The sequence below is a fragment of the Coregonus clupeaformis genome, unplaced genomic scaffold, assembly GCF_020615455.1.
Source record: "Coregonus clupeaformis isolate EN_2021a unplaced genomic scaffold, ASM2061545v1 scaf0121, whole genome shotgun sequence".
NCBI classification, from domain to species: Eukaryota; Metazoa; Chordata; class Actinopteri; order Salmoniformes; family Salmonidae; genus Coregonus; species Coregonus clupeaformis.
The window spans coordinates 273,360-292,500 of record NW_025533576.1 but is presented as its reverse complement, the minus strand read 5'-3'; the positions used below and the strand labels follow the sequence as shown (position 1 = coordinate 292,500).

General features: G+C 41.8%; 1 protein-coding gene across 1 annotated transcript in view; it reads right to left on the bottom strand.

Annotated features, from left to right (window-relative positions):
• Positions 1-18,876, bottom strand: part of LOC121573377 (asparagine--tRNA ligase, cytoplasmic) — a 45,637-nt gene extending 26,761 nt beyond the window's left edge. The window contains exons 1-9 of the mRNA XM_041885307.2: positions 18,727-18,876; positions 18,225-18,307; positions 18,026-18,091; positions 17,820-17,912; positions 17,493-17,582; positions 17,296-17,374; positions 790-860; positions 560-646; positions 34-255 (exon numbers count right to left, since the gene is read on the bottom strand). Coding sequence (XP_041741241.2) covers positions 34-255; positions 560-646; positions 790-860; positions 17,296-17,374; positions 17,493-17,582; positions 17,820-17,912; positions 18,026-18,091; positions 18,225-18,307; positions 18,727-18,760 — 825 coding nt within the window. The 5' untranslated portion in view covers positions 18,761-18,876. The remainder of the gene's footprint in view (positions 1-33; positions 256-559; positions 647-789; positions 861-17,295; positions 17,375-17,492; positions 17,583-17,819; positions 17,913-18,025; positions 18,092-18,224; positions 18,308-18,726) is intronic.
• Between the last annotated feature and the right edge of the window lie 265 nt (positions 18,877-19,141).

Below are 19,141 nucleotides of genomic sequence, written 5' to 3'. Positions count from 1 at the left end.
ATCTGTGTGGGTGTCTACTGGTTTCTACTGTACCTCACAGTATCCGTGGTTGAAGAAGTGATCCCTGAAGCACTGTGTGACAGTGGAGCGGATCCGGAGGATCTTGGACACGTTCTCCCCACGGATCATCATGTGTCTGTTGTTGAGCTGAACGTCCACATCAGACTCCTCGTTCAGCAGGTTGTCGGCTCCTCCAGCCGGGGCCAGACCCACCAGCTCCCAGAAGTCACAGTGCAGCTCATGACCTCCAGGGGCCTAGTGGAGGAGGAGAGGAGAGGAGTGGGGGGATGAGGAGGAGAAGAGAGGAGGACAGGACAGCCCAGTCAGGTCATAACACAGTTTATTATAATTAATTAACTGTAATACTAATTGGGACCCCTTTTCTCTGACACAGTTTAAGACTAGTTGTGGACAACAACAAAAAAAACTCTTGGGAGATTTTTTCATTGAACATGCTTTTCAGTCAAAGATCAGGCTTAATCTGGGTCTGGGAAACTTGACCATACATGTATACGCTAAACTTGAAACAATAAAAGGACGGTAATTGAGGAATGTTTACCTGTTTTCCCTCTGGTACTTCCTTCACTGTCCCATACAACGCCACTGTGCTTTCAGTGGACAGCACCAGGGCATTATAGCACTGACACTAGAATGGGCCAAAAGGGTTTTAACAAATTATTGAGAAAAAAAAAAAAAACAGGGTCCATAAATAAAGCTTATAATTTACATTTTGTAATAAATAAATACAATTAGATAGAATTTAGTTTTAAAAGACAGTGGAAAAAGTACCAATTTATCGTTGAGAACACACTGCAGGAAACCAGTTCCATCTCTCAGCACAATGAACAGCAGGTTCTTTCCTAGTAAGAGAATGATAAAACACACTATGAGCCTCTTTCATTCATAGTTTCATACTAAGAACTCAAACTTCAAAAGGAACTCGCACATCTGAGCTATCTTTGTTGCAAGTGCACGGTAACAGAAGAAACCCGCACACTGCTCTTGATAGCATCACTGCTCTTGATAGCATCACTGCTCTTGATAGCATCACTGCTCTTGATAGCATCACTGCTCTTGATAGTATCACTGCTCTTTAATAAGCTTTACATATCGGCCTCAAGACCTTCGTCAGAGCTTTTGTGAGTCACTAAGCAAGTTTTCATAAATCATTGGGTACAGCGCAAGAAAAGAGTAATCTGAAATATGGACATTAGTTCATATTCACATTTACAACATAACATTTAATCATTAAGACTTTTTTTTCTTATTTTATTTTCTCTCATACTAAGAACTACAAAAAATATAAAATTGGCAAAATAAGTCTGTAGTATGTAAAGGAAATAGGAAACCCAGACGGTGCTGTTTAGATTGTATGATGCATTAGAATCCTGAGCGTGTACTGTTAGAAAACAACGTCCATGTTATATAGTCCCAGGGTCAACCACCAAAAAAAGGCTTCATAAAAAGGCAATCCGTGACCTAGGAAACAAAACCGCAAAGTTTCAACATCATTACATATACCATTTTATGACTATGAACACTGTGTGGTTCAACACTTGTAAAAGTTGCACATTAATTAAATATTATATAAAGGAAAGGTATGATTTCGACGTCATAGTTATTTTGTTCATTAAAACAGACAAGACACACTCACAGTAGGCTGCCCAGATCAAAGTAGGCTGCCCAGATCACAGTAGGCTGCCCAGATCACAGTAGGCTGCCCAGATCACAGTAGGCTGCCCAGATCACAGTAGGCTGCCCAGATCACAGTAGGCTGCCCAGATCACAGTAGGCGGCCCAGATCAAAGTAGGCTGCCCAGATCACAGTAGGCGGCCCAGATCACAGTAGGCGGCCCAGATCACAGTAGGCTGCCCAGATCACAGTAGGCTGCCCAGATCACAGTCAACACACATTTTATAGTAAGAATAGAATAAAATAGAAATAATATTTTTCCCACCCAACTTGCGTCACGGCAACGTGTGGAACCGCTACCTTATAAAAATAAAAATAAATAGTGATATTTTGAAACAGAGCCCAAGCCCATGCTTTGATCCACGTTCCTTTTATTTATTTTATTTCACCTTTATTTAACCAGGTAAGCCAGTTGAGAACAGGTTCTCATTTACAACTGCGACCTGGCCAAGATAAAGCAAAGTAGTGCAATAAAAACAACACAGAGTTACATATGGGGTAAAAAAAACATAAAGTCAGAAATACAACAGAAAATATATATACAGTGTGTGCAAATGTAGCAAGTTATGGAGGTAAGGCAATAAATAGGCTATAGTGCAGAATAATTACAATAGTATTAACACTGGAATGCTAGATGTGCAAGAGATTATGTGCAAATAGAGATACTGGGGTGCAAAAGAGCAAAATAAATAACAATATAGGGATGAGGTAGTTGGGTGGGCTAATTTCAGATGGGCTGTGTACAGGTGCAGTGATCGGTAAGGTGCTCTGACAACTGATGCTTAAAGTTATTGAGGGAGATAAGAGTCTCCAGCTTCAGAGATTTTTGCAATTCGTTCCAGTCATTGGCAGCAGAGAACTGGAAGGAATGGCGGCCAAAGGAGGTGTTGGCTTTGGGAATGACCAGAGAGATATACCTGCTGGAGCGCAGACTACGGGGTGGGTGCTGCTATGGTGACCAATGAGCTAAGATAAGGCGGGGATTTGCCTAGCAGTGATTTATAGATGGCCTGGAGCCAGTGGGTTTGACGACGAACATGTAGTGAGGACCAGCCAACAAGAGCGTACAGGTCACAGTGGTGGGTAGTGTATGGGGCTTTGGAGACAAAACGGATGGCACTGTGATAGACTACATCCAATTTGCTGAGTAGAGTGTTGGAGGCTATTTTGTAAATGACATCGCCGAAGTCAAGGATCGGTAGGATAGTCAGTTTTACGAGGGCATGTTTGGCAGCATGAGTGAAGGAGGCTTTGTTGCGAAATAGGAAGCCGATTCTAGATTTAACTTTGGATTGGAGATTCTTTATGTGAGTCTGGAAGTTGAGTTTACAGTCTAACCAGACACCTAGATATTTGTAGTTGTCCACATACTCTAGGTCAGACCCATCGAGAGTGGTGATTCTAGTCGGGTGGGCGGGTGCTAGCAGCGTTCGATTGAAAAGCATGCATTTAGTTTTACTAGTGTTTAAGAGCAGTTGAAGGCTACTGAAGGATTGTTGTATGGCATTGAAGCTCGTTTGGAGGTTTGTTAACACAGTGTCCAATGAAGGGCCAGATGTATACAAAATGGTGTCGTCTGCGTAGAGGTGGATCTGAGAGTCACCAGCAGCAAGAGCGACATCATTGATATACACGGAGAAAAGTGTCGGCCCAAGAATTGAACCCTGTGGCACCCCCATAGAGACTGCCATAGGTCCAGACAACAGGCCCTCCGATTTGACACACTGAACTCTATCTGAGAAGTAGTTGGTGAACCAGGCGAGGCAGTCATTTGAGAAACCAAGGCTATTTAGTCTGCCAATAAGAATGCGGTGGTTGACAGAGTCGAAAGCCTTGGCCAGGTCGATGAAGACGGCTGCACAGTACTGTCTATTATCAATCGCGGTTATAATATCGTTTAGGACCTTGAGCGTGGCTGAAGTGCACCCGTGACCAGCTCGGAAACCGGATTGCATAGCGGAGAAGGTACGGTGGTATTCGAAATGGTCGATGATCTGTTTGTTAACTTGGCTTTCGAATACTTTCGAAAGGCAGGGCAGGATGGATATAGGTCTGTAGCAGTTTGGATCTAGAGTGTCACCCCCCTTTGAAGAGGGGGATGACCGCGGCAGCTTTCCAATCTCTGGGGATCTCAGACGTTATGAAAGAGAGGTTGAACAGACTAGTAATAGGGGGTTGCGACAATTTCGGGCTAGTTTTAGAAAGAAAGGGTCCAGATTGTCTAGCCCAGCTGATTTGTAGGGGTCCAGATTTTGCAGCGCTTTCAAAACATCAGCTGTCTGAATTTGTGTGAAGGAGAAGCGGGGGGCATGGGCAAGTTGCAGCAGAGGGTGCAGAGTTGGTGGCCGGGTTAGTGGTAGCCAGATGGAAAGCATGGCCAGCTGTAGCAAATTGCTTGTTGAAATTCTCGATTATTGTAGATTTATCGGTGGTGATAGTGTTTCCTAGCCTCAGTGCAGTGGGCAGCTGGGAGGAAGTGCTCTTATTCTCCATGGACTTTACAGTGTCCCAAAACTTTTTGGAGTTAGTGCTACAGGATGCAAATTTCTGTTTGAAAAAGTTAGCCTTTGCTTTCCTGACTGCTTGTGTATATTGGTTCCTAACTTCCCTGAAAAGTTGCATATCGCGGGGGCTATTTGATGCTAATGCTGTACACCACAGGATGTTTTTGTGCTGGTCAAGGGCAGTCAAGTCTGAGGAGAACCAGGGGCTATATCGGTTCTTAGTTCTGTATTTTTTGAATGGGGCATGTTTATTTAAGATTGAGAGGAAATTACTTTTAAGGAACAACCAGGCATCCTCTACTGACGGAATGAGATCTATATCCATCCAGGATACCTGGGCCAGGTCAATTAGGAAGGCCTCCTCGCTAAAGTGTTTTAGGGAGCGTTTGACAGTGATGAGGGGTGGTCGTTTGACCGCGGACCCGTTACGGACGCAGGCAATAAGGCAGTGATCGCTGAGATCCTGGTTGAAGACAGCTGAGGTGTATTTAGAGGGTATGTTAGTCAGGATGATATCTATGAGGGTACCCATGTTTACGGATTTAGGGTTGTACCTGGTAGGTTCGTTGATAATTTGCGTGAGGTTGAGGGCATCTAGCTTGGATTGTAGGATGGCTGGGGTATTAAGCATATCCCAATTTAGGTCACCAAGCAGTACAAACTCTGAGGATAAATGGGGGGCAATCAATTCACATATGGTGTCCAGGGCACAGCTGGGGGCTGAGGGGGGTCTGTAGCAAGCGGCAACAGTGAGAGACTTATTTCTGGAAAGGTGGATTTTTAGAAGTAGAAGCTCAAACTGTTTGGGCACAGACCTGGATAGTATGATGGAGCTCTGCAGGCTATCTCTACAGTAGATTGCAACTCCACCCCCTTTGGCAGTTCTATCTAGACGGAAAATGTTATAGTTGGGGATGGAAATTTCAGAATTTTTGGTGGCCTTCCTGAGCCAGGATTCAGACACTAATAGAACATCAGGGTTGGCAGAGTGTGCTAACGCAGTGAATAACTCAAACTTAGGAAGTAGACTTCTGATATTTATGTGCAAGAAACCAAGACTTTTGCGATTACAGAAGTCATCAAATGATAGCGCCTGGGGAGTAGGAGTGATACTGAGGGCTGCAGGGCCTGGGTTAGCCTCTACATCACCAGAGGAACAGAGGAGGACTAGAATAAGGATACGGCTAAAGGCTTTAAGAACTGGTCTTCTAGTGCGTTGGGTACATAGAATAAAGGGGGCAGATTTCGGGTGTTATAGAAAAGATTCAGGGCATTATGTACAGACAAGGATATGGAAGGATATGAGTAAAGTGGAGGTAAACCTAAGCGTTGGGTAACAATGAAAGAGATAGTATCTCTAGAGGCATCAATTGAGTCGGTCTCTGAGTGTATGGGGGAGGGACAAAGGAGCTATCTAAGGCAGGTTTAGCTAGGCTGGGGGGTCTACAGTGATATAGTACAATTAGAAATAACCGAAACAACAATAAACTAACCATGTTTGGGCTGAGGCTAAACATAAACAGGATGTAGTACCGTAAAAAGGAACAGTCCAGCAGATATCAGCTGTATAGCTGAGTTATCATAAGGTCCGGTGGTGAAGCACTTGTGAGTAAGAGGCCACGGATAGCGTGTGCTAGCGGGCCAGGGCTAGCAGATGGATGGAATCTTCGTGGTTAACGTCGTAACCACATCAGACGATTTCGTCGGCAGACCAGTCGTGTAGGATCGGCGGGGCTTCGTGTCAACACTAGGTGGTCCCGTCCGGTTGACAGAGAGGTAGATAGCCGGGAGATGGGCCTAGCTCAGGATGATTAGCCAGACCACAGCGTCCGTTTTGTTCCTACCCTCACTCTGCTTTCTAGTATAATAATGTATGCACTCACTAACTGTAAGTCGCTCTGGATAAGAGCGTCTGCTAAATAACTAAAATCTAAATGTTAAATGTAGTTGCCTATACACGACCGAGCAAAATAAAAAGGGCTCCTCTTGATTTAGGCTACATTACTGCACGCTAAATGTTTCTGATCAGTAATAGATGACCAAACTAATATATGAGCTATACCACCTCCACTTATTTGCCCAGCCAGAGAATTAGCCAAATAAAGCCTAGAGACGGAGACTCAGTTAAACAAAATCACATTGATTGATTAAGACAAGTCACATGCTTTTGGTCGGGAGACCTAGGTTACTAGGCTACTAGGCTACTGAAGAGCAACATAATCCACTTGTTAAACTACATAACATGCTGGCAAAATGTTCTGATCAGTGCTAATAAATGAGCCAACTAGACAAGATTATCATGAGCAGCTAACATTTCATCAGGCTAATTGTAGCCTAACCAATATCCATACGGAGATTCAGTGAAAAGAAAAATCCCCACGTTTGTCTCAAAGCAGTGCGGAACGTTGCTGAAATAGTGACTTCACGCAGGTAGGCTAATGCTTTAAATGCATTATAAACAAATTGGATGACTTTGGGAGATTCAGGAAGCAACAATTTGATGTCTTCAAATCGCATTAGACTACTTTATTTCAACAGTTTCATCATTCAGTGATATTTATTCCCACAGTCATTCTTTATGGATACATCCAGTTAGTGGTTAGAAAACAGTGCATGTGGTGGGTTATGTGAAGAGATGGGTGAAGTGACATGCCTCACAAAGTTTACAACTGGCAGAAAGTTTAGAACTGCGAGCAGGATCCTCGTAACGGCCGCTGTCTAGAATCACCAAGAGCTTAAGAGGGTAGTGCGCACTCCCTCAAATCCTTTGGAGAAAATATCATTTTTATTTTATTCAGCTTTGTTCAATTGTATTCTTCATACTATAAAATAATGCTATGGAATTCTAAGCAATCTTGTCTGCTAAATGAACTAGTGTAGCCCACAGCCATATGGCATAGACAGATCAGGACCTAACATAAGGACAACTCAGAGTATGCTATTCTGTTCTTCTGAAATAGAATACATTTTCTTCATATCATGTTTCTTTAGACCTGTGTAAAATAAATAATGGATTTATTGTAATGGTTGTAGGCTATATAACATGGATTTATTAGACTTTCTAAAATGTAGATCTTCCAAAAGGTCTGCACCAGTGGCTTGTAGGCTATGTGTGGAAGCCAGGAGATGCTAAATGTGTTTGTTTTAATTAACGGTCAATTACCGTGAGACCGACAGTTATTTGCTTGACGATCACCGGCTGACGAAATTACGTGATAGTCAACGTACTTTCAAAATCTTAGCTAGCAAGTCATCATCATGAATCACGTCGACAATCTACTGGCAAATCCTTTTCAATCCTTGTCATATGAAGAGAAATGATAGATCAAACGTATCGGTGCTCATCAGCCATTGGACATAAACATTACACAAGTTGGAAATCGCAAATTCAACAATGAGTGGTTTGGAAGGAATCAGTGACTAACTCCAAGCATTGCAAAGCAATCACTAGCCTGCTATTCAGTGGAGTGGGTGTGTGGTCCAAGTCTGGGTTTAAGAGTCTCTTTTCCAAGCTTAAAAAATATAAACATTCAACACCATGGGCCAGAAAAGGTTGGATACATTGGCCATGCTGTCAATCCAGCATGACTTCTGCTGCTTTCAAAACAACTGGAAACCCAGAACCGGGAAATATCAGACTTCAGTGAGTTCAAGACAACTCAGAAAGAAACTAGCTCCGACTGGGAAAATAAGTTTTGAACGGTCATCCAACTCGGAATTCCAAGTCGGGAACTCGGGCCTCTTTCTAGAGCTCCGACCTGAAGATCACTGACGTCATGATTCGACCTTGTTTTTTTCAGAGTTTCCCGTTGTCTTGAAAGCAAGGACTGCCGCGCCACTGATAGGCTAATTATTACACCCTGAAACTGTGTGAAATGTGTTAGAATGTGTGAGTGTAGGACCAGTAAAGACTATGACATTGAGCTACTATTTAGCAATGTGAGTAAGAGTTAGACCAGACAACAAAGGACAAGGAGAACTGGCTACAGACAACTGAGAAACCAAGATAAAGGGGCCTCCCAATTTAGGGAGGAGAGAAACTGTTAGGCTTTTTAAGGAGTATGCAGGATATTGTGAGGACGGCGATAACTAAGGAATGCATGTGTGTATGTATGTATGTATGTATGTATGTATGTATGTATGTATGTATGTGTGTATGTGTGTGTGTGTGTGTGCTGATGGTTAGGAGAGCAGTTTTAAAGTGGAAAACTACAGCCCGCCTAAAGAGGGGAGGGATTTTTGTATGACGTGTGAGTATAAAAGATGGACTCTGAAATTGTGATGGCAGAATTCTCAATGAATAAAATCTCTGACTATGCAGACCGAGACTCTGTCCGTTTCTTAAATCCAAAAGACGTACAACCTTTTGGGAGACACACAGAGACACTGAAATAGTTTGTTAAATAATTTACATAACAGCTTGGTCCTTCGAGCTCGGAATCCAATACCTGCCTCTGTCATTCCAGGTAACTCTGAAAACCGTCGACGGGCGAATGATACATTCGTAAATAGAAAGTCCTGCCCTTTGACATTAAGGGTTAAAACAGGCCAGAGGACACCTGATTAATGACAGAGACGGTGACGGAATCCAAACCTACATTGAATCTCGGCTGCAAGGATAAGGTCAGTGGTCTTTATTCATTACTTGGTGAAATTGATTTGAGAACTTGCTAAAATATTGACTGAGGGTAACGTCATAATTTAAAGTAGCAAATTGATCAATGCGTAGCCATTTTAAAGGTAGCCAATTTAAGGTTGTAGCCGGTAGCCGATTTAAGGTTGTAGCCAATTTAAGGTTGGTGGGTCCGTAACGATTCACGGTAATAGGCCAATTACCAAAATAAACTACCCTGTATTCAGAGAACCTGTAGTAGATTATAGAACAGTAATGTTCAACAAATAATCCGGGATAAAGGAATACAGGGAGGGGTGTACACCAGAAGGAATTAAAATAGCATGTGTGAGAAATAGAATATTAGTAAAGTCAAAAGTCACAAAACAACTGTAGATTTTGCTGTAACTCTATCCGTTTCATGAAACTGGAGCCTTACAAACTCCGGGTTACCGATGGTGTTAACCAATAATCATGTAAGGTTGTATACGTGTGAGACCTAATATTTGCTCAAAAGTCACATCTATGAATAATTCCAAGTGGTTGTATAGAGAAGAGGGAGAACCCATTCCTGTTGTATGAGACTGTCAGGAATTATCAAGATTACATTGTGAGGATGAATTCCTCCGTAGAGTAGGAGATAATTCTGGGGGACTAGTACCTATACAGGAAGGGGTGATTCCAATTGCTGTGTGAAACTGTTTTGAATAACTTGTTATATAGAAGAGGTGGCTAAGGGATTTTTAACAGTACCAACCATGGGAGGCAAATCCTCACAAGAGGTCCCAGAATTTACTGGGGACGAGAAATACATGGAAATTAGAGACAAACGAAATGTGTATTATTTACCTAATTGAAAAAAAGAAAAGAAAATGGCTTTACTGGGCGACATGATTAAACAAATGCATGGAAATTGTGGTACTGATCTCAATTAAACAGAAAAGAGAGGAACAGGAGAATTCAGAGCTAAGCTCAGGAGGGAGTCAGTATGAGTCAGGAGATGAGAGAGTAGGAGGGGGCCAGTACCCACTGATAGCCTTACCTAATCTATTGGCGGGGAATGAAAGGGGCCCCAGCAACTTTAGATGTATACAGGCCATGAACACAGAGGAACGTGGCCAGAGCGGTAGAAGGAATGACCTACCCCAAAACAGGAATAGTAAGGATTGGGCTGCCGTTAGAGGGCAGTGGGTTTCAGGGGATGCCCAGAGGGCACTTTTGCCATGGGCCGATCACGGAGAGTATGTTGGGAAAATAACTGAATTGTGTAATAGCCTCAGAGAACATTACCATCGTCATGCAGACTTCTCTAAAGTACATGAGTGTAAACAAGAGGATAGTGAGACTGTCAGCCAGTACTTAGAGAGGGTTAAATATGTGTTTATCGCAAACAGTGGCATACCCGAGCCAGACCAGAGACAGGGGAATGATACGCCCTACCATCAGCAATTAAAAATATAGCGTTCCTCAGTGGAATGAGACCAGAGATAAGCAGGACCATTACAAATACTTTGATAGGGCGGAGAAAAGCACAGCAACACATATTGAGGTTTAAAAAAGTATGCAGTTTACCAAGAGCTGATTGGGAAAGAGAAAGAGGAGTAAGAGAGACCTTAAGGGAGTGCCAACTCTCGGGGAGATAGTGAGGCCAGAAACAAAGGGGCAGTGTCCTGGAAATCACAGTCTGTTTTTTTGTTTTTTTTCAGTTCTGCTGGGAGTATATTTGATGATGGGGATTTGTGTTGAATGAGAGGCTAGAGACTTCATAAAATAATAATTGGAATAATAATTATATATTAACGTGCTCACCCAAACGTAGACATACGTCATGGGTGAGACATAATTAATATAATATTGTACAAAGCCAATTTAGGGTTTCCATTAAGGAACGTCAATCACTACATTGGATATTAATACTATGGAGATAAATTCAATATATGCTGGTCAACTGCGGCATGTGTTTGGTGTTATTTGTAGCCTACTTAGAAAGGACAGTTACCTATATCTGCTGTATTCTAAACAATGACAGATTGGGGGTTTCATAAGAGGTGGCTATAATTTTAGTTGATAACAGAGGTAATTAGATTTGAGAAATGTTGAAAAGTAATGTTAGATGGAAAGTCAGCAATAGAGGATTGTACATGGTTTCCTGTGTGAAAAAAAATAAGTAATAGAAATTGGGTGATGAGAAATGTTGAATTGCATTGTTTAAGCAAGAATGGCATGAAATGCATGCTTTCTAGTTATGTGTATGCAAATATGTTATTCGTTTTTGGTGGTGTGTGGATAGAATTTACTAATGCCAGGAATTAGTAAACGAAGCAGAGAGATGTAGTGAGAGCAGTGGAAGGGATAACCCACCCTAAAACGGGGGTACCCCAGTTCAGAAGAGATATGGAAGGGCTGACCGCCAGCTTTAAGCTGAACTAGAGAGGGCAGTCAGACTGATAGTGTTAAAGGACTGGGCGGCAGTGAGAGGAAACTGGGTTCCTGGAGATGGGAATGCGCCGGTCCTAGAGTGGGCAGAAAGAGGGGTTTATGGAGATAAATTGGCACAACTCTGTGATAATCTGAGAGAATATTATCACAGACATGCCGACTTCTCCAAAGTCCATGAGTGTAAACAGGGAGACAGTGAGACTATTAGTCAATACCTAGGAGAGAAGAGAGGTTACGGTAGCAAAGACAGACAAGAAGGAAACGGTAATAGTGGAGACAGGAGTGAGTGGAAGTGTTACAATTGTGACAAAACGGGACATTTTGCTAGAGAATGTGAGGAACCGTGTAGTTACTGTGCAAGGAAATGGCACCAGTTAAGAAACTGTAGGCAGAAGGGGAAGAGAGAAATCAGGAGTCCTCATGACCTGGCTATTTTGGTTTGTTGTTTTTTTAATTGGGGTTTTCAAATAAAAAACAACACACCTAGTATGATGTTTATAAAGCCTTGTTATTTTGATTTTAGGGGTTTTTCAACAGGTCAAAGGTGATAAGTCTTAAAGGAGCACACACAGTGAATTTTATGGAGTTTTTCTGTTTTGACTGAGTTTAGGGTATACATGATTTCTTATGAGAATAAATGTCATGAGGACTTAATGAACACTTGGGATAAGTAACATTTATGAAATATTTAGAATCATGGTAATGTTTAGTATACTATGGGATGGAACAGTTCGTTGAATGATTTATAGTTTATTTTACCAAGTTGAGGGTAATTTATAGTACTGTGAAAAGTGTGAATAACTTAATAATTTGGTAATAATATATATGATTTGAACCATAAAATAACAGAAGAGAGAGAGAGAGCTTTCCCTGAATGAGGGATACCTGTTGCTAGTCAATTGTACTAATCTTGGGATTACTTTTACGGGATAGAAGTAAGTTGAGGTATTATCAAATGTTGTCAGCAGGGTTAAAACACTTCTCTGGTCCCAGTCAGCTGTCAAAAGAGGAAGTTTGGATAGATAGAAATCTACAGTAGGGCCCCAATTAAGGAAGTTCACAGATGGGTGAAGCAAGGCGCAGTAAATAAGGAAGGAATATGGGTCAAAGATTGCTTACCAATTCTCCCGAAATTACTGTTTAGATATGCTGCAATATTGGCACACGGGCAGAGCCATGTGTCAACGGGAGGGATGGATGGATGGTAGAGCAGATTAGACAACACTTTGTTGCATCTGGGATTACTAATTATTTTACAAAAAATAAAAAAACTTTTGTTCAAGATGTGTTAACTGTGCTCAAAATAATCACCAGGGCAGACAAAGGGCACCTCAGGGTGAGTATCCTCCGGCTAAGTACCCCTTCCAGCAATTGGAAATTGATTTTATAGAGTTATCACGGAGTGAAGGGAAGAAATTTAGAGTAACCCCAGATAAAGATGGGTTATCCCCCTTTGGAAAAGTGTTTGGAAGACCTTACAGAATGCCACAGTTGATATTAAAATAACCACTCTTAAAAATGATAATATTAAGGCACCCCAATTCACCATGAACCCCGGAGATTATCAATGTTATAGACACCAAAGTAATGCGAATCACAGATCAAATTGGAGAAGTGTTTACAACAACGTTTTTCTGGTGGGTTACAATTGATAAAAATGTTGACTGGATTAATTACATCTACAAAGGTTTGTTAATTAGACAAGGGATGCAGTGAAGAGAATCTCAGGCCAACTATCCGCCACCTCACTCATGACCTGCAGAATAGTTTGGTTCTCGAAATGCTTTTAGCAGAGAAGGGCGGATTTACAAGATGGTGGGAGGTCATTGTTGTATGTTTATCCCCAACAATACAGCCCCAGATGGTACAGTAACTAGAGCACTGGCAGGTCTCACTGCATTAATTAAAGAATGGGCTGAGAACTGGAGGGTGAATACATCAATGACTGGTTGGTTTGATCAAATGTTTGGTAAATGGAAAACTACTGTTGTAACTATTTTAGGCGCGTCTATGGGTATGCTTGTTCTTTGTGGATGTTGTCTTATTCCCTGTGTCCGAGGGTTGGTGAGCAAGGCGTTGGAGAATGCAGTATCACAGCAGATGGTGAGATACGGCCCAATCCCGGACTCCGACCTAAGGAATGAAGAATATGACCCACCAGGCTTGGTGGAGGACGACGGCGACGATTCAGATAGTTTGAGACTGGATGTTTACCCAGAACTATACATTTCTAGTTTAAAAGTTATTGCAATGATATTTTGTGTATTAAAGTCTTGTTTTAAGTATTATGTACTAGTTAACCGATGTTGCAGGATGTGATGAAGCAAATGTTCTTCACTATAGGCTTAGACTATTGTTTCCAGATAGTGGGTAAACAGGTTAGGTACCATTGCTAAAGAGTAACGTTACGCTTTTAATCATGGGGTAACCCTGATGAACCTGTATTGAATGAGACAATTTTTAATGTTTTTATATGCAAATCAACTTATATGCTTCAATGTGTGTGATTCATTTCTATAACAACATATATTCTGTGAGTATGTGTGTAATATTTAGTCAAAGGGTGGATTGATAGATTAATTATTAATGACTAATTATTACACCCTGAAACTGTGTGAAATGTGTAAGAATGTGTGAGTGTAGGACCAGTAAAGACTATGACATTGAGCTACTATTTAGCAATGTGAGTAAGAGTTAGACCAGACAACAAAGGACAAGGAGAACTGGCTACAGACAACTGAGAAACCAAGATAAAGGGGCCTCCCAATTTAGGGAGGAGAGAAACTGTTAGGCTTTTTAAGGAGTATGCAGGATATTGTGAGGACGGCGATAACTAAGGAATGCATGTGTGTGTGTGTGTATGTATGTATATGTGTGTGTGTGTGTGTGTGTGTGTGTGTGTGTACTGATGGTTAGGAGAGCAGTTTTAAAGTGGAAAACTACAGCCCGCCTAAAGAGGGGAGGGATTTTTGTATGACGTGTGAGTATAAAAGATGGACTCTGAAATTGTGACGGCAGAATTCTCAATGAATAAAATCTCTGACTATTGTGATGTCACGAGAGGCTGTGTCCTGGAGGGACGTTACATCCCCCTGAGATGGCTGCAAACCCAGACAGCTATGGCTCCATCTGCTGGTATGGTCGGGAACTCCAACCCTCTATGGCCAATCTTCCCACGCAGCTGAAACCAATCAGGAGCTGATGAGCTGAAGGTTGGTTGAAGGGAAGAGACACGGTCTCAAACCTGGGCTCTCTGGAGGACAAGAGTGCTGCACGTCCACTTCCATGAGGAATATAAGGATTTGGAGATACTTACCTTTGGGAAATACTCACCTTTGGATATATGCACCTGTGGAAATACGTGTGGGACATTTGGAAGGACGTTTTGCTGGGTTGGCCACTAGCTGCAACGTGGAATACAGTAAGACTGGGGAAAAGTTATTTGAGCGAGGGAGAGTTATGATTTTGGATGTGGAAGAGACATCCCTGAACTGTTAACCCTTAAAGAGCCACCAGAGAACAGAATTGTGTTATACTTTCGTTAGTTTCCCAAGACCTTTAATAAAATCCTTGTTTTGGTTGAACCTGGTCTCCTTGCACTACTTGAGCAATCCCGCTGAAAGCTGTGTAGCCTCTCGTGACATCACACTATGCAGACCGAGACTCTGTCCGTTTCTTAAATCCAAAAGACTTACAACCTTTTGGGAGACACACAGAGACACTGAAATAGTTTGTTAAATAATTCACATAACAGCCACCTTCCTGTTCAAGTGAGCACAGCACAACGGTGAGTCCAAAAATGTCTGCATAAATGATGTAATACGCCAGGGAGATATGTACTGTATACTGTAGCTAAGAACGTAATATTAAATCACCCTAATAATTTGGTCCCTTTCCCCTCATAACTTAGCCTACTGTTCTGACTAGGTGGTGCCTGTTTTAGAATAATGTAATCATCGAATATTGTAAGAGCTTTCATTGTCTGCTTATATGCCCCCTTTATTTATCCCACGGTTCTGACTTGGTGTACAGGGTGAACACTGTAAGAACGGCCCATGCTCTGAATTCTGTCGCTCTACATTTCAAAAGTGCTGAACAAATAGTTGTATTGACTACGTCCGTCCTAGCTCGCTCATTAATGTCTTAATCAAAATGACGGATTGCCTCTTATCCGCTCAACGTCCCCTTATGCCATAACTTGTACATCTCAATTGTCAGTAGAAACAACATTTGTTACCTTCTCCGCCACATTAACTGTTTTGCTGCCAGACAAGGCTCCGCTGATAGCCATGTGTATCAGTGGTAAGGATTCATTCCATGGTGCTGAAAAGAAAACTCTGCTGTAACGTCATAGTCAACATAGCTAATAGAACTAACGCGTTGGTAAACCCGCTACAATCATGCAGTAACATTAGTGTACAGTCAGTAAGCAGTTTAGCAGTTACACCAGCGGGCCCCGGTGGCAATACATTTGTAAAACTAAAAGCTTACCTTGACTTGGAACATTTCTAGTGTTGTGTTGGATAGTCATAGCCAACTAGCTAACATAGCATCCCCTCTGTTTCAGCAGGGTGTTTGAGTAAGCTAAACTAGCTAGCTGCATTTGCTAGCTAAGGAAGTGAAACTGAAAGTTTTTTTTTTAAATGACAGAATCGCTCTCTCCATCGATTCTCCTTCTTTTTGAAAGAAATTAATTTGTTAAAAACAGTTCAACTATTGTCTTTCTCGCTCTTTGAGCCAACTACTCACCACATTTTATGCACTGCAGTGCTAGCTAGCTGTAGCTTATGCTTTCAGTACTCAATTCATTCTCTGATCCTTTGATTGGGTGGACAACATGTCAGTTCATGCTGCAAGAGCTCTGATAGGTTGGAGGACTTACTGTGTAAGTCTATGGAAGGAGGTGAGAACCATGAGCCTCCTAGGTTTTGTATTGAAGTCAATGTCAGAGGACGGAAGCTAGCTGTCCTCCGGCTACACCATGGTGCTACCCTACAGAGTGCTGTTGAGGCTACTGTAGACCTTTATTGCAAAACAGTGTGTTTTAATCAATTATTTGGTGACGTGAATAGATTTAGTATAGTTTTATCTAAAAATAACTTTTTCAATGTTTTACTATTTTTATTTCTATGCAATTCACTGAGGAGGATGGTCCTCCCCTTCCTCCTCTGAGGAGCCTCCACTGGTGCAAATGAGTGTTTGGATTCATGTACACAGCGCTGGTAAATGAGTTTTACCTAAAAAAATATATATTTTAAAATGTTTTACAATTTTTATCTTTATGAAATTCACTGAGGATGGTCCTCCCCTTCCTCCTCTGAGGAGCCTCCACTGAAATACAGCTGCCAGAATGTCTTATATTAACTGAGAAAACCACTGTACATGGTTAAAAACTATTTCCTCGTTTCGGGGTTCGTCAGTGAAGGTAACATGTTGCTTGAGCTGATGCAAGGACGAACACCAACACACAAATACTTCTGCCAGTGTGCAACAAAAATAAGCAAGGTTGCTAGGGAAATGTGATTTCGATGCTAAATATCATAGCTTTGATTAAATAAATGTGCAACTTTTGAATCACACAGTATTCATGTTCATAACATTATGTACATAGTGTTAAATAAATTGTGCAGTTCCGCTTTCTGGGTCACAGAACAACACATTTTTGGTGGGGTGGCCCTTTGACTAATAAGCTAGTTAAAGGTGTTGTGGCATGCTGACTATGACAGCGTAGACAACTGGTTGGTCAGACACACATTAAAGGGATAGTTCAGGATTTTGGCAAATGGCCCTTTATCTACTTCCACAGAGTCAGACAAAACTCGTGGAAACCATTTTTATGTATCTGTGTCCAGTGTGAAGGAAGTTAGAGGTAGCTTTGCGAGCCAATGTTAACTAGCTTAGCGCAAAAAACTGGAAGCATGCTAGCTGTACCCAGAGACTTCCAGTCTTTGTGCTAAGCTACCGCTAAAACGAATGCTAGTTAGCATTGGCTCGCAAAACTATCTCTAAGTTCCTTCATACTGGACTTGTCTTTCTAAAATCCTCACCTTGTTTTCTCATTCGGTGCACCCAGCCAAACACCTTCACTCTCTCCCCCCGGAGCGGCTCCAGCTGATAGATTTTAACCTGTTGGGAACGGGTTGATTCAATTTCAACACAATGGAAGACAAAAATGATATACTTATTTCCAAAGATGAGGAGTTTCTGACAGGATGCTGACTAAAGAGAATATTGTGGATCTGACCGTTTTAGGCTCTGGAAGGCTGGAGTCATTCTCAATGGTGATTTTTCTAGCTTCTTCCAGATTCTTCTCTCGTCTCTCAGAATCCTCTGCCTTCAAATCAAAGTGGAAGATAAATTGCCGCTTACATAGGCTACTGCTGCCTGTGAGCAGTGAGTACACGGTTTATGGCCGAAGACAATAGTGTGTATAATTATAATGGCAGCACCCCAAATGGCACCCTATTCCCTATATAGTGCACTTTACTTTTGACCAGAGGTAGTGCACTATACAGGGAATAGGGTGCCATTTTGGACACAGTATCTAACCATTTCCTCCTCAACCACGTACCTCCTTTTTGTCTTTGGAATCGCTCTTCATCTGCTCTTTAGCAAATAACTTCTTCACATTTTTCATCTGCGTCTTGGAGATCACTGCCCAACGCTAGATGAATAGGGGAAACCAAATAAGAAAGTGAAACCAAATGAAAACATATTCAGATTTTGCTGGGTTTGTTTTTTTGACTTCGTTTTCCATTGCTTGTTGTAACTATGTACCTCTCCACCCTTCTGAGAGTCCACATAGATGGTTGGGAATGGCTCTTTTCCAGCAAATGTCAACGCCTGTGAAATCACATAGCTGTTGTTAGAGCAATTCACTTAACCGTGATTTATTCAAGGGTGCGTAGACATCTCAGTTCTGTTGGATGGCGTCATAACGAAAAAGAAACAGACAGACAACACTGATTCGTCTTACCCTCAATGAGGTCTTGAAAGGCTTCTGCTCTGTTCCATCACCATCCTGGTCATCTCCCTCTTTGTCAGATACATACACTTCACCTGGAAAGTCAAGTGTACTTGATTCTGCATGCCTGTCAATTCATCTAAACCTAGTTTGACGTGTTCACGGTCATTCATGATGATAATTCCCATATTTGACACCGCACTATGTAGCCTGTTTCACCCACTCAAAGGTTGGAGCTATGTACATATCGTGGAGTTTGGAAACTCAGCTAGGTACAGGGATGACATCAATTAAAAACGCCCTCAAACAAAAGCGCAGAGCTCACACCGATGCGTAGTAAGCTTAGCTAGCTTGTTTTAGCTCGCTAGACAGTCAAGATACGCTTGTGCTACGGGTATGTACGCTAACTAGCAACACCGGTCTGATGCAACACATCACACATGATTTCAGCATTGTAGCTAGCTAATAAGACGAATTGGCTAACTCATGTTATCTACATACACACTGACTTTACCTGCAGTTTTCGTGACCTTCTCCGCCATATCCATGCAGAAATTGTATCAAATCTGTATATTTTAATGGACTACTAGGGAAATATTAAAAAGAATACTGAAATAATTCTGTCATTGGTTTGTGTGATCATGCGTATGATTATCTGCGCATAAAACTTCCGGAAAGATTGTGAACGTTGATTGGTTACAGTGTGCAGTAACTTGAACGTGGATTGGTTCACAGTTCCTGTCATTCATTGTAGTCACGCCCTGAAATGATGAAACGACCATCTCTGGCGTGGTGTTTGTTGGACCATAGAGGTGTTGGACAGATTGGAGCTAGAGATGATGAGGCTAGCATCATGCATTTTTATTTTTTTTATTTATTTAACCTTTATTTAACCAGGAAGGGCTCATTGAGATTTAAAATCTCTTTTT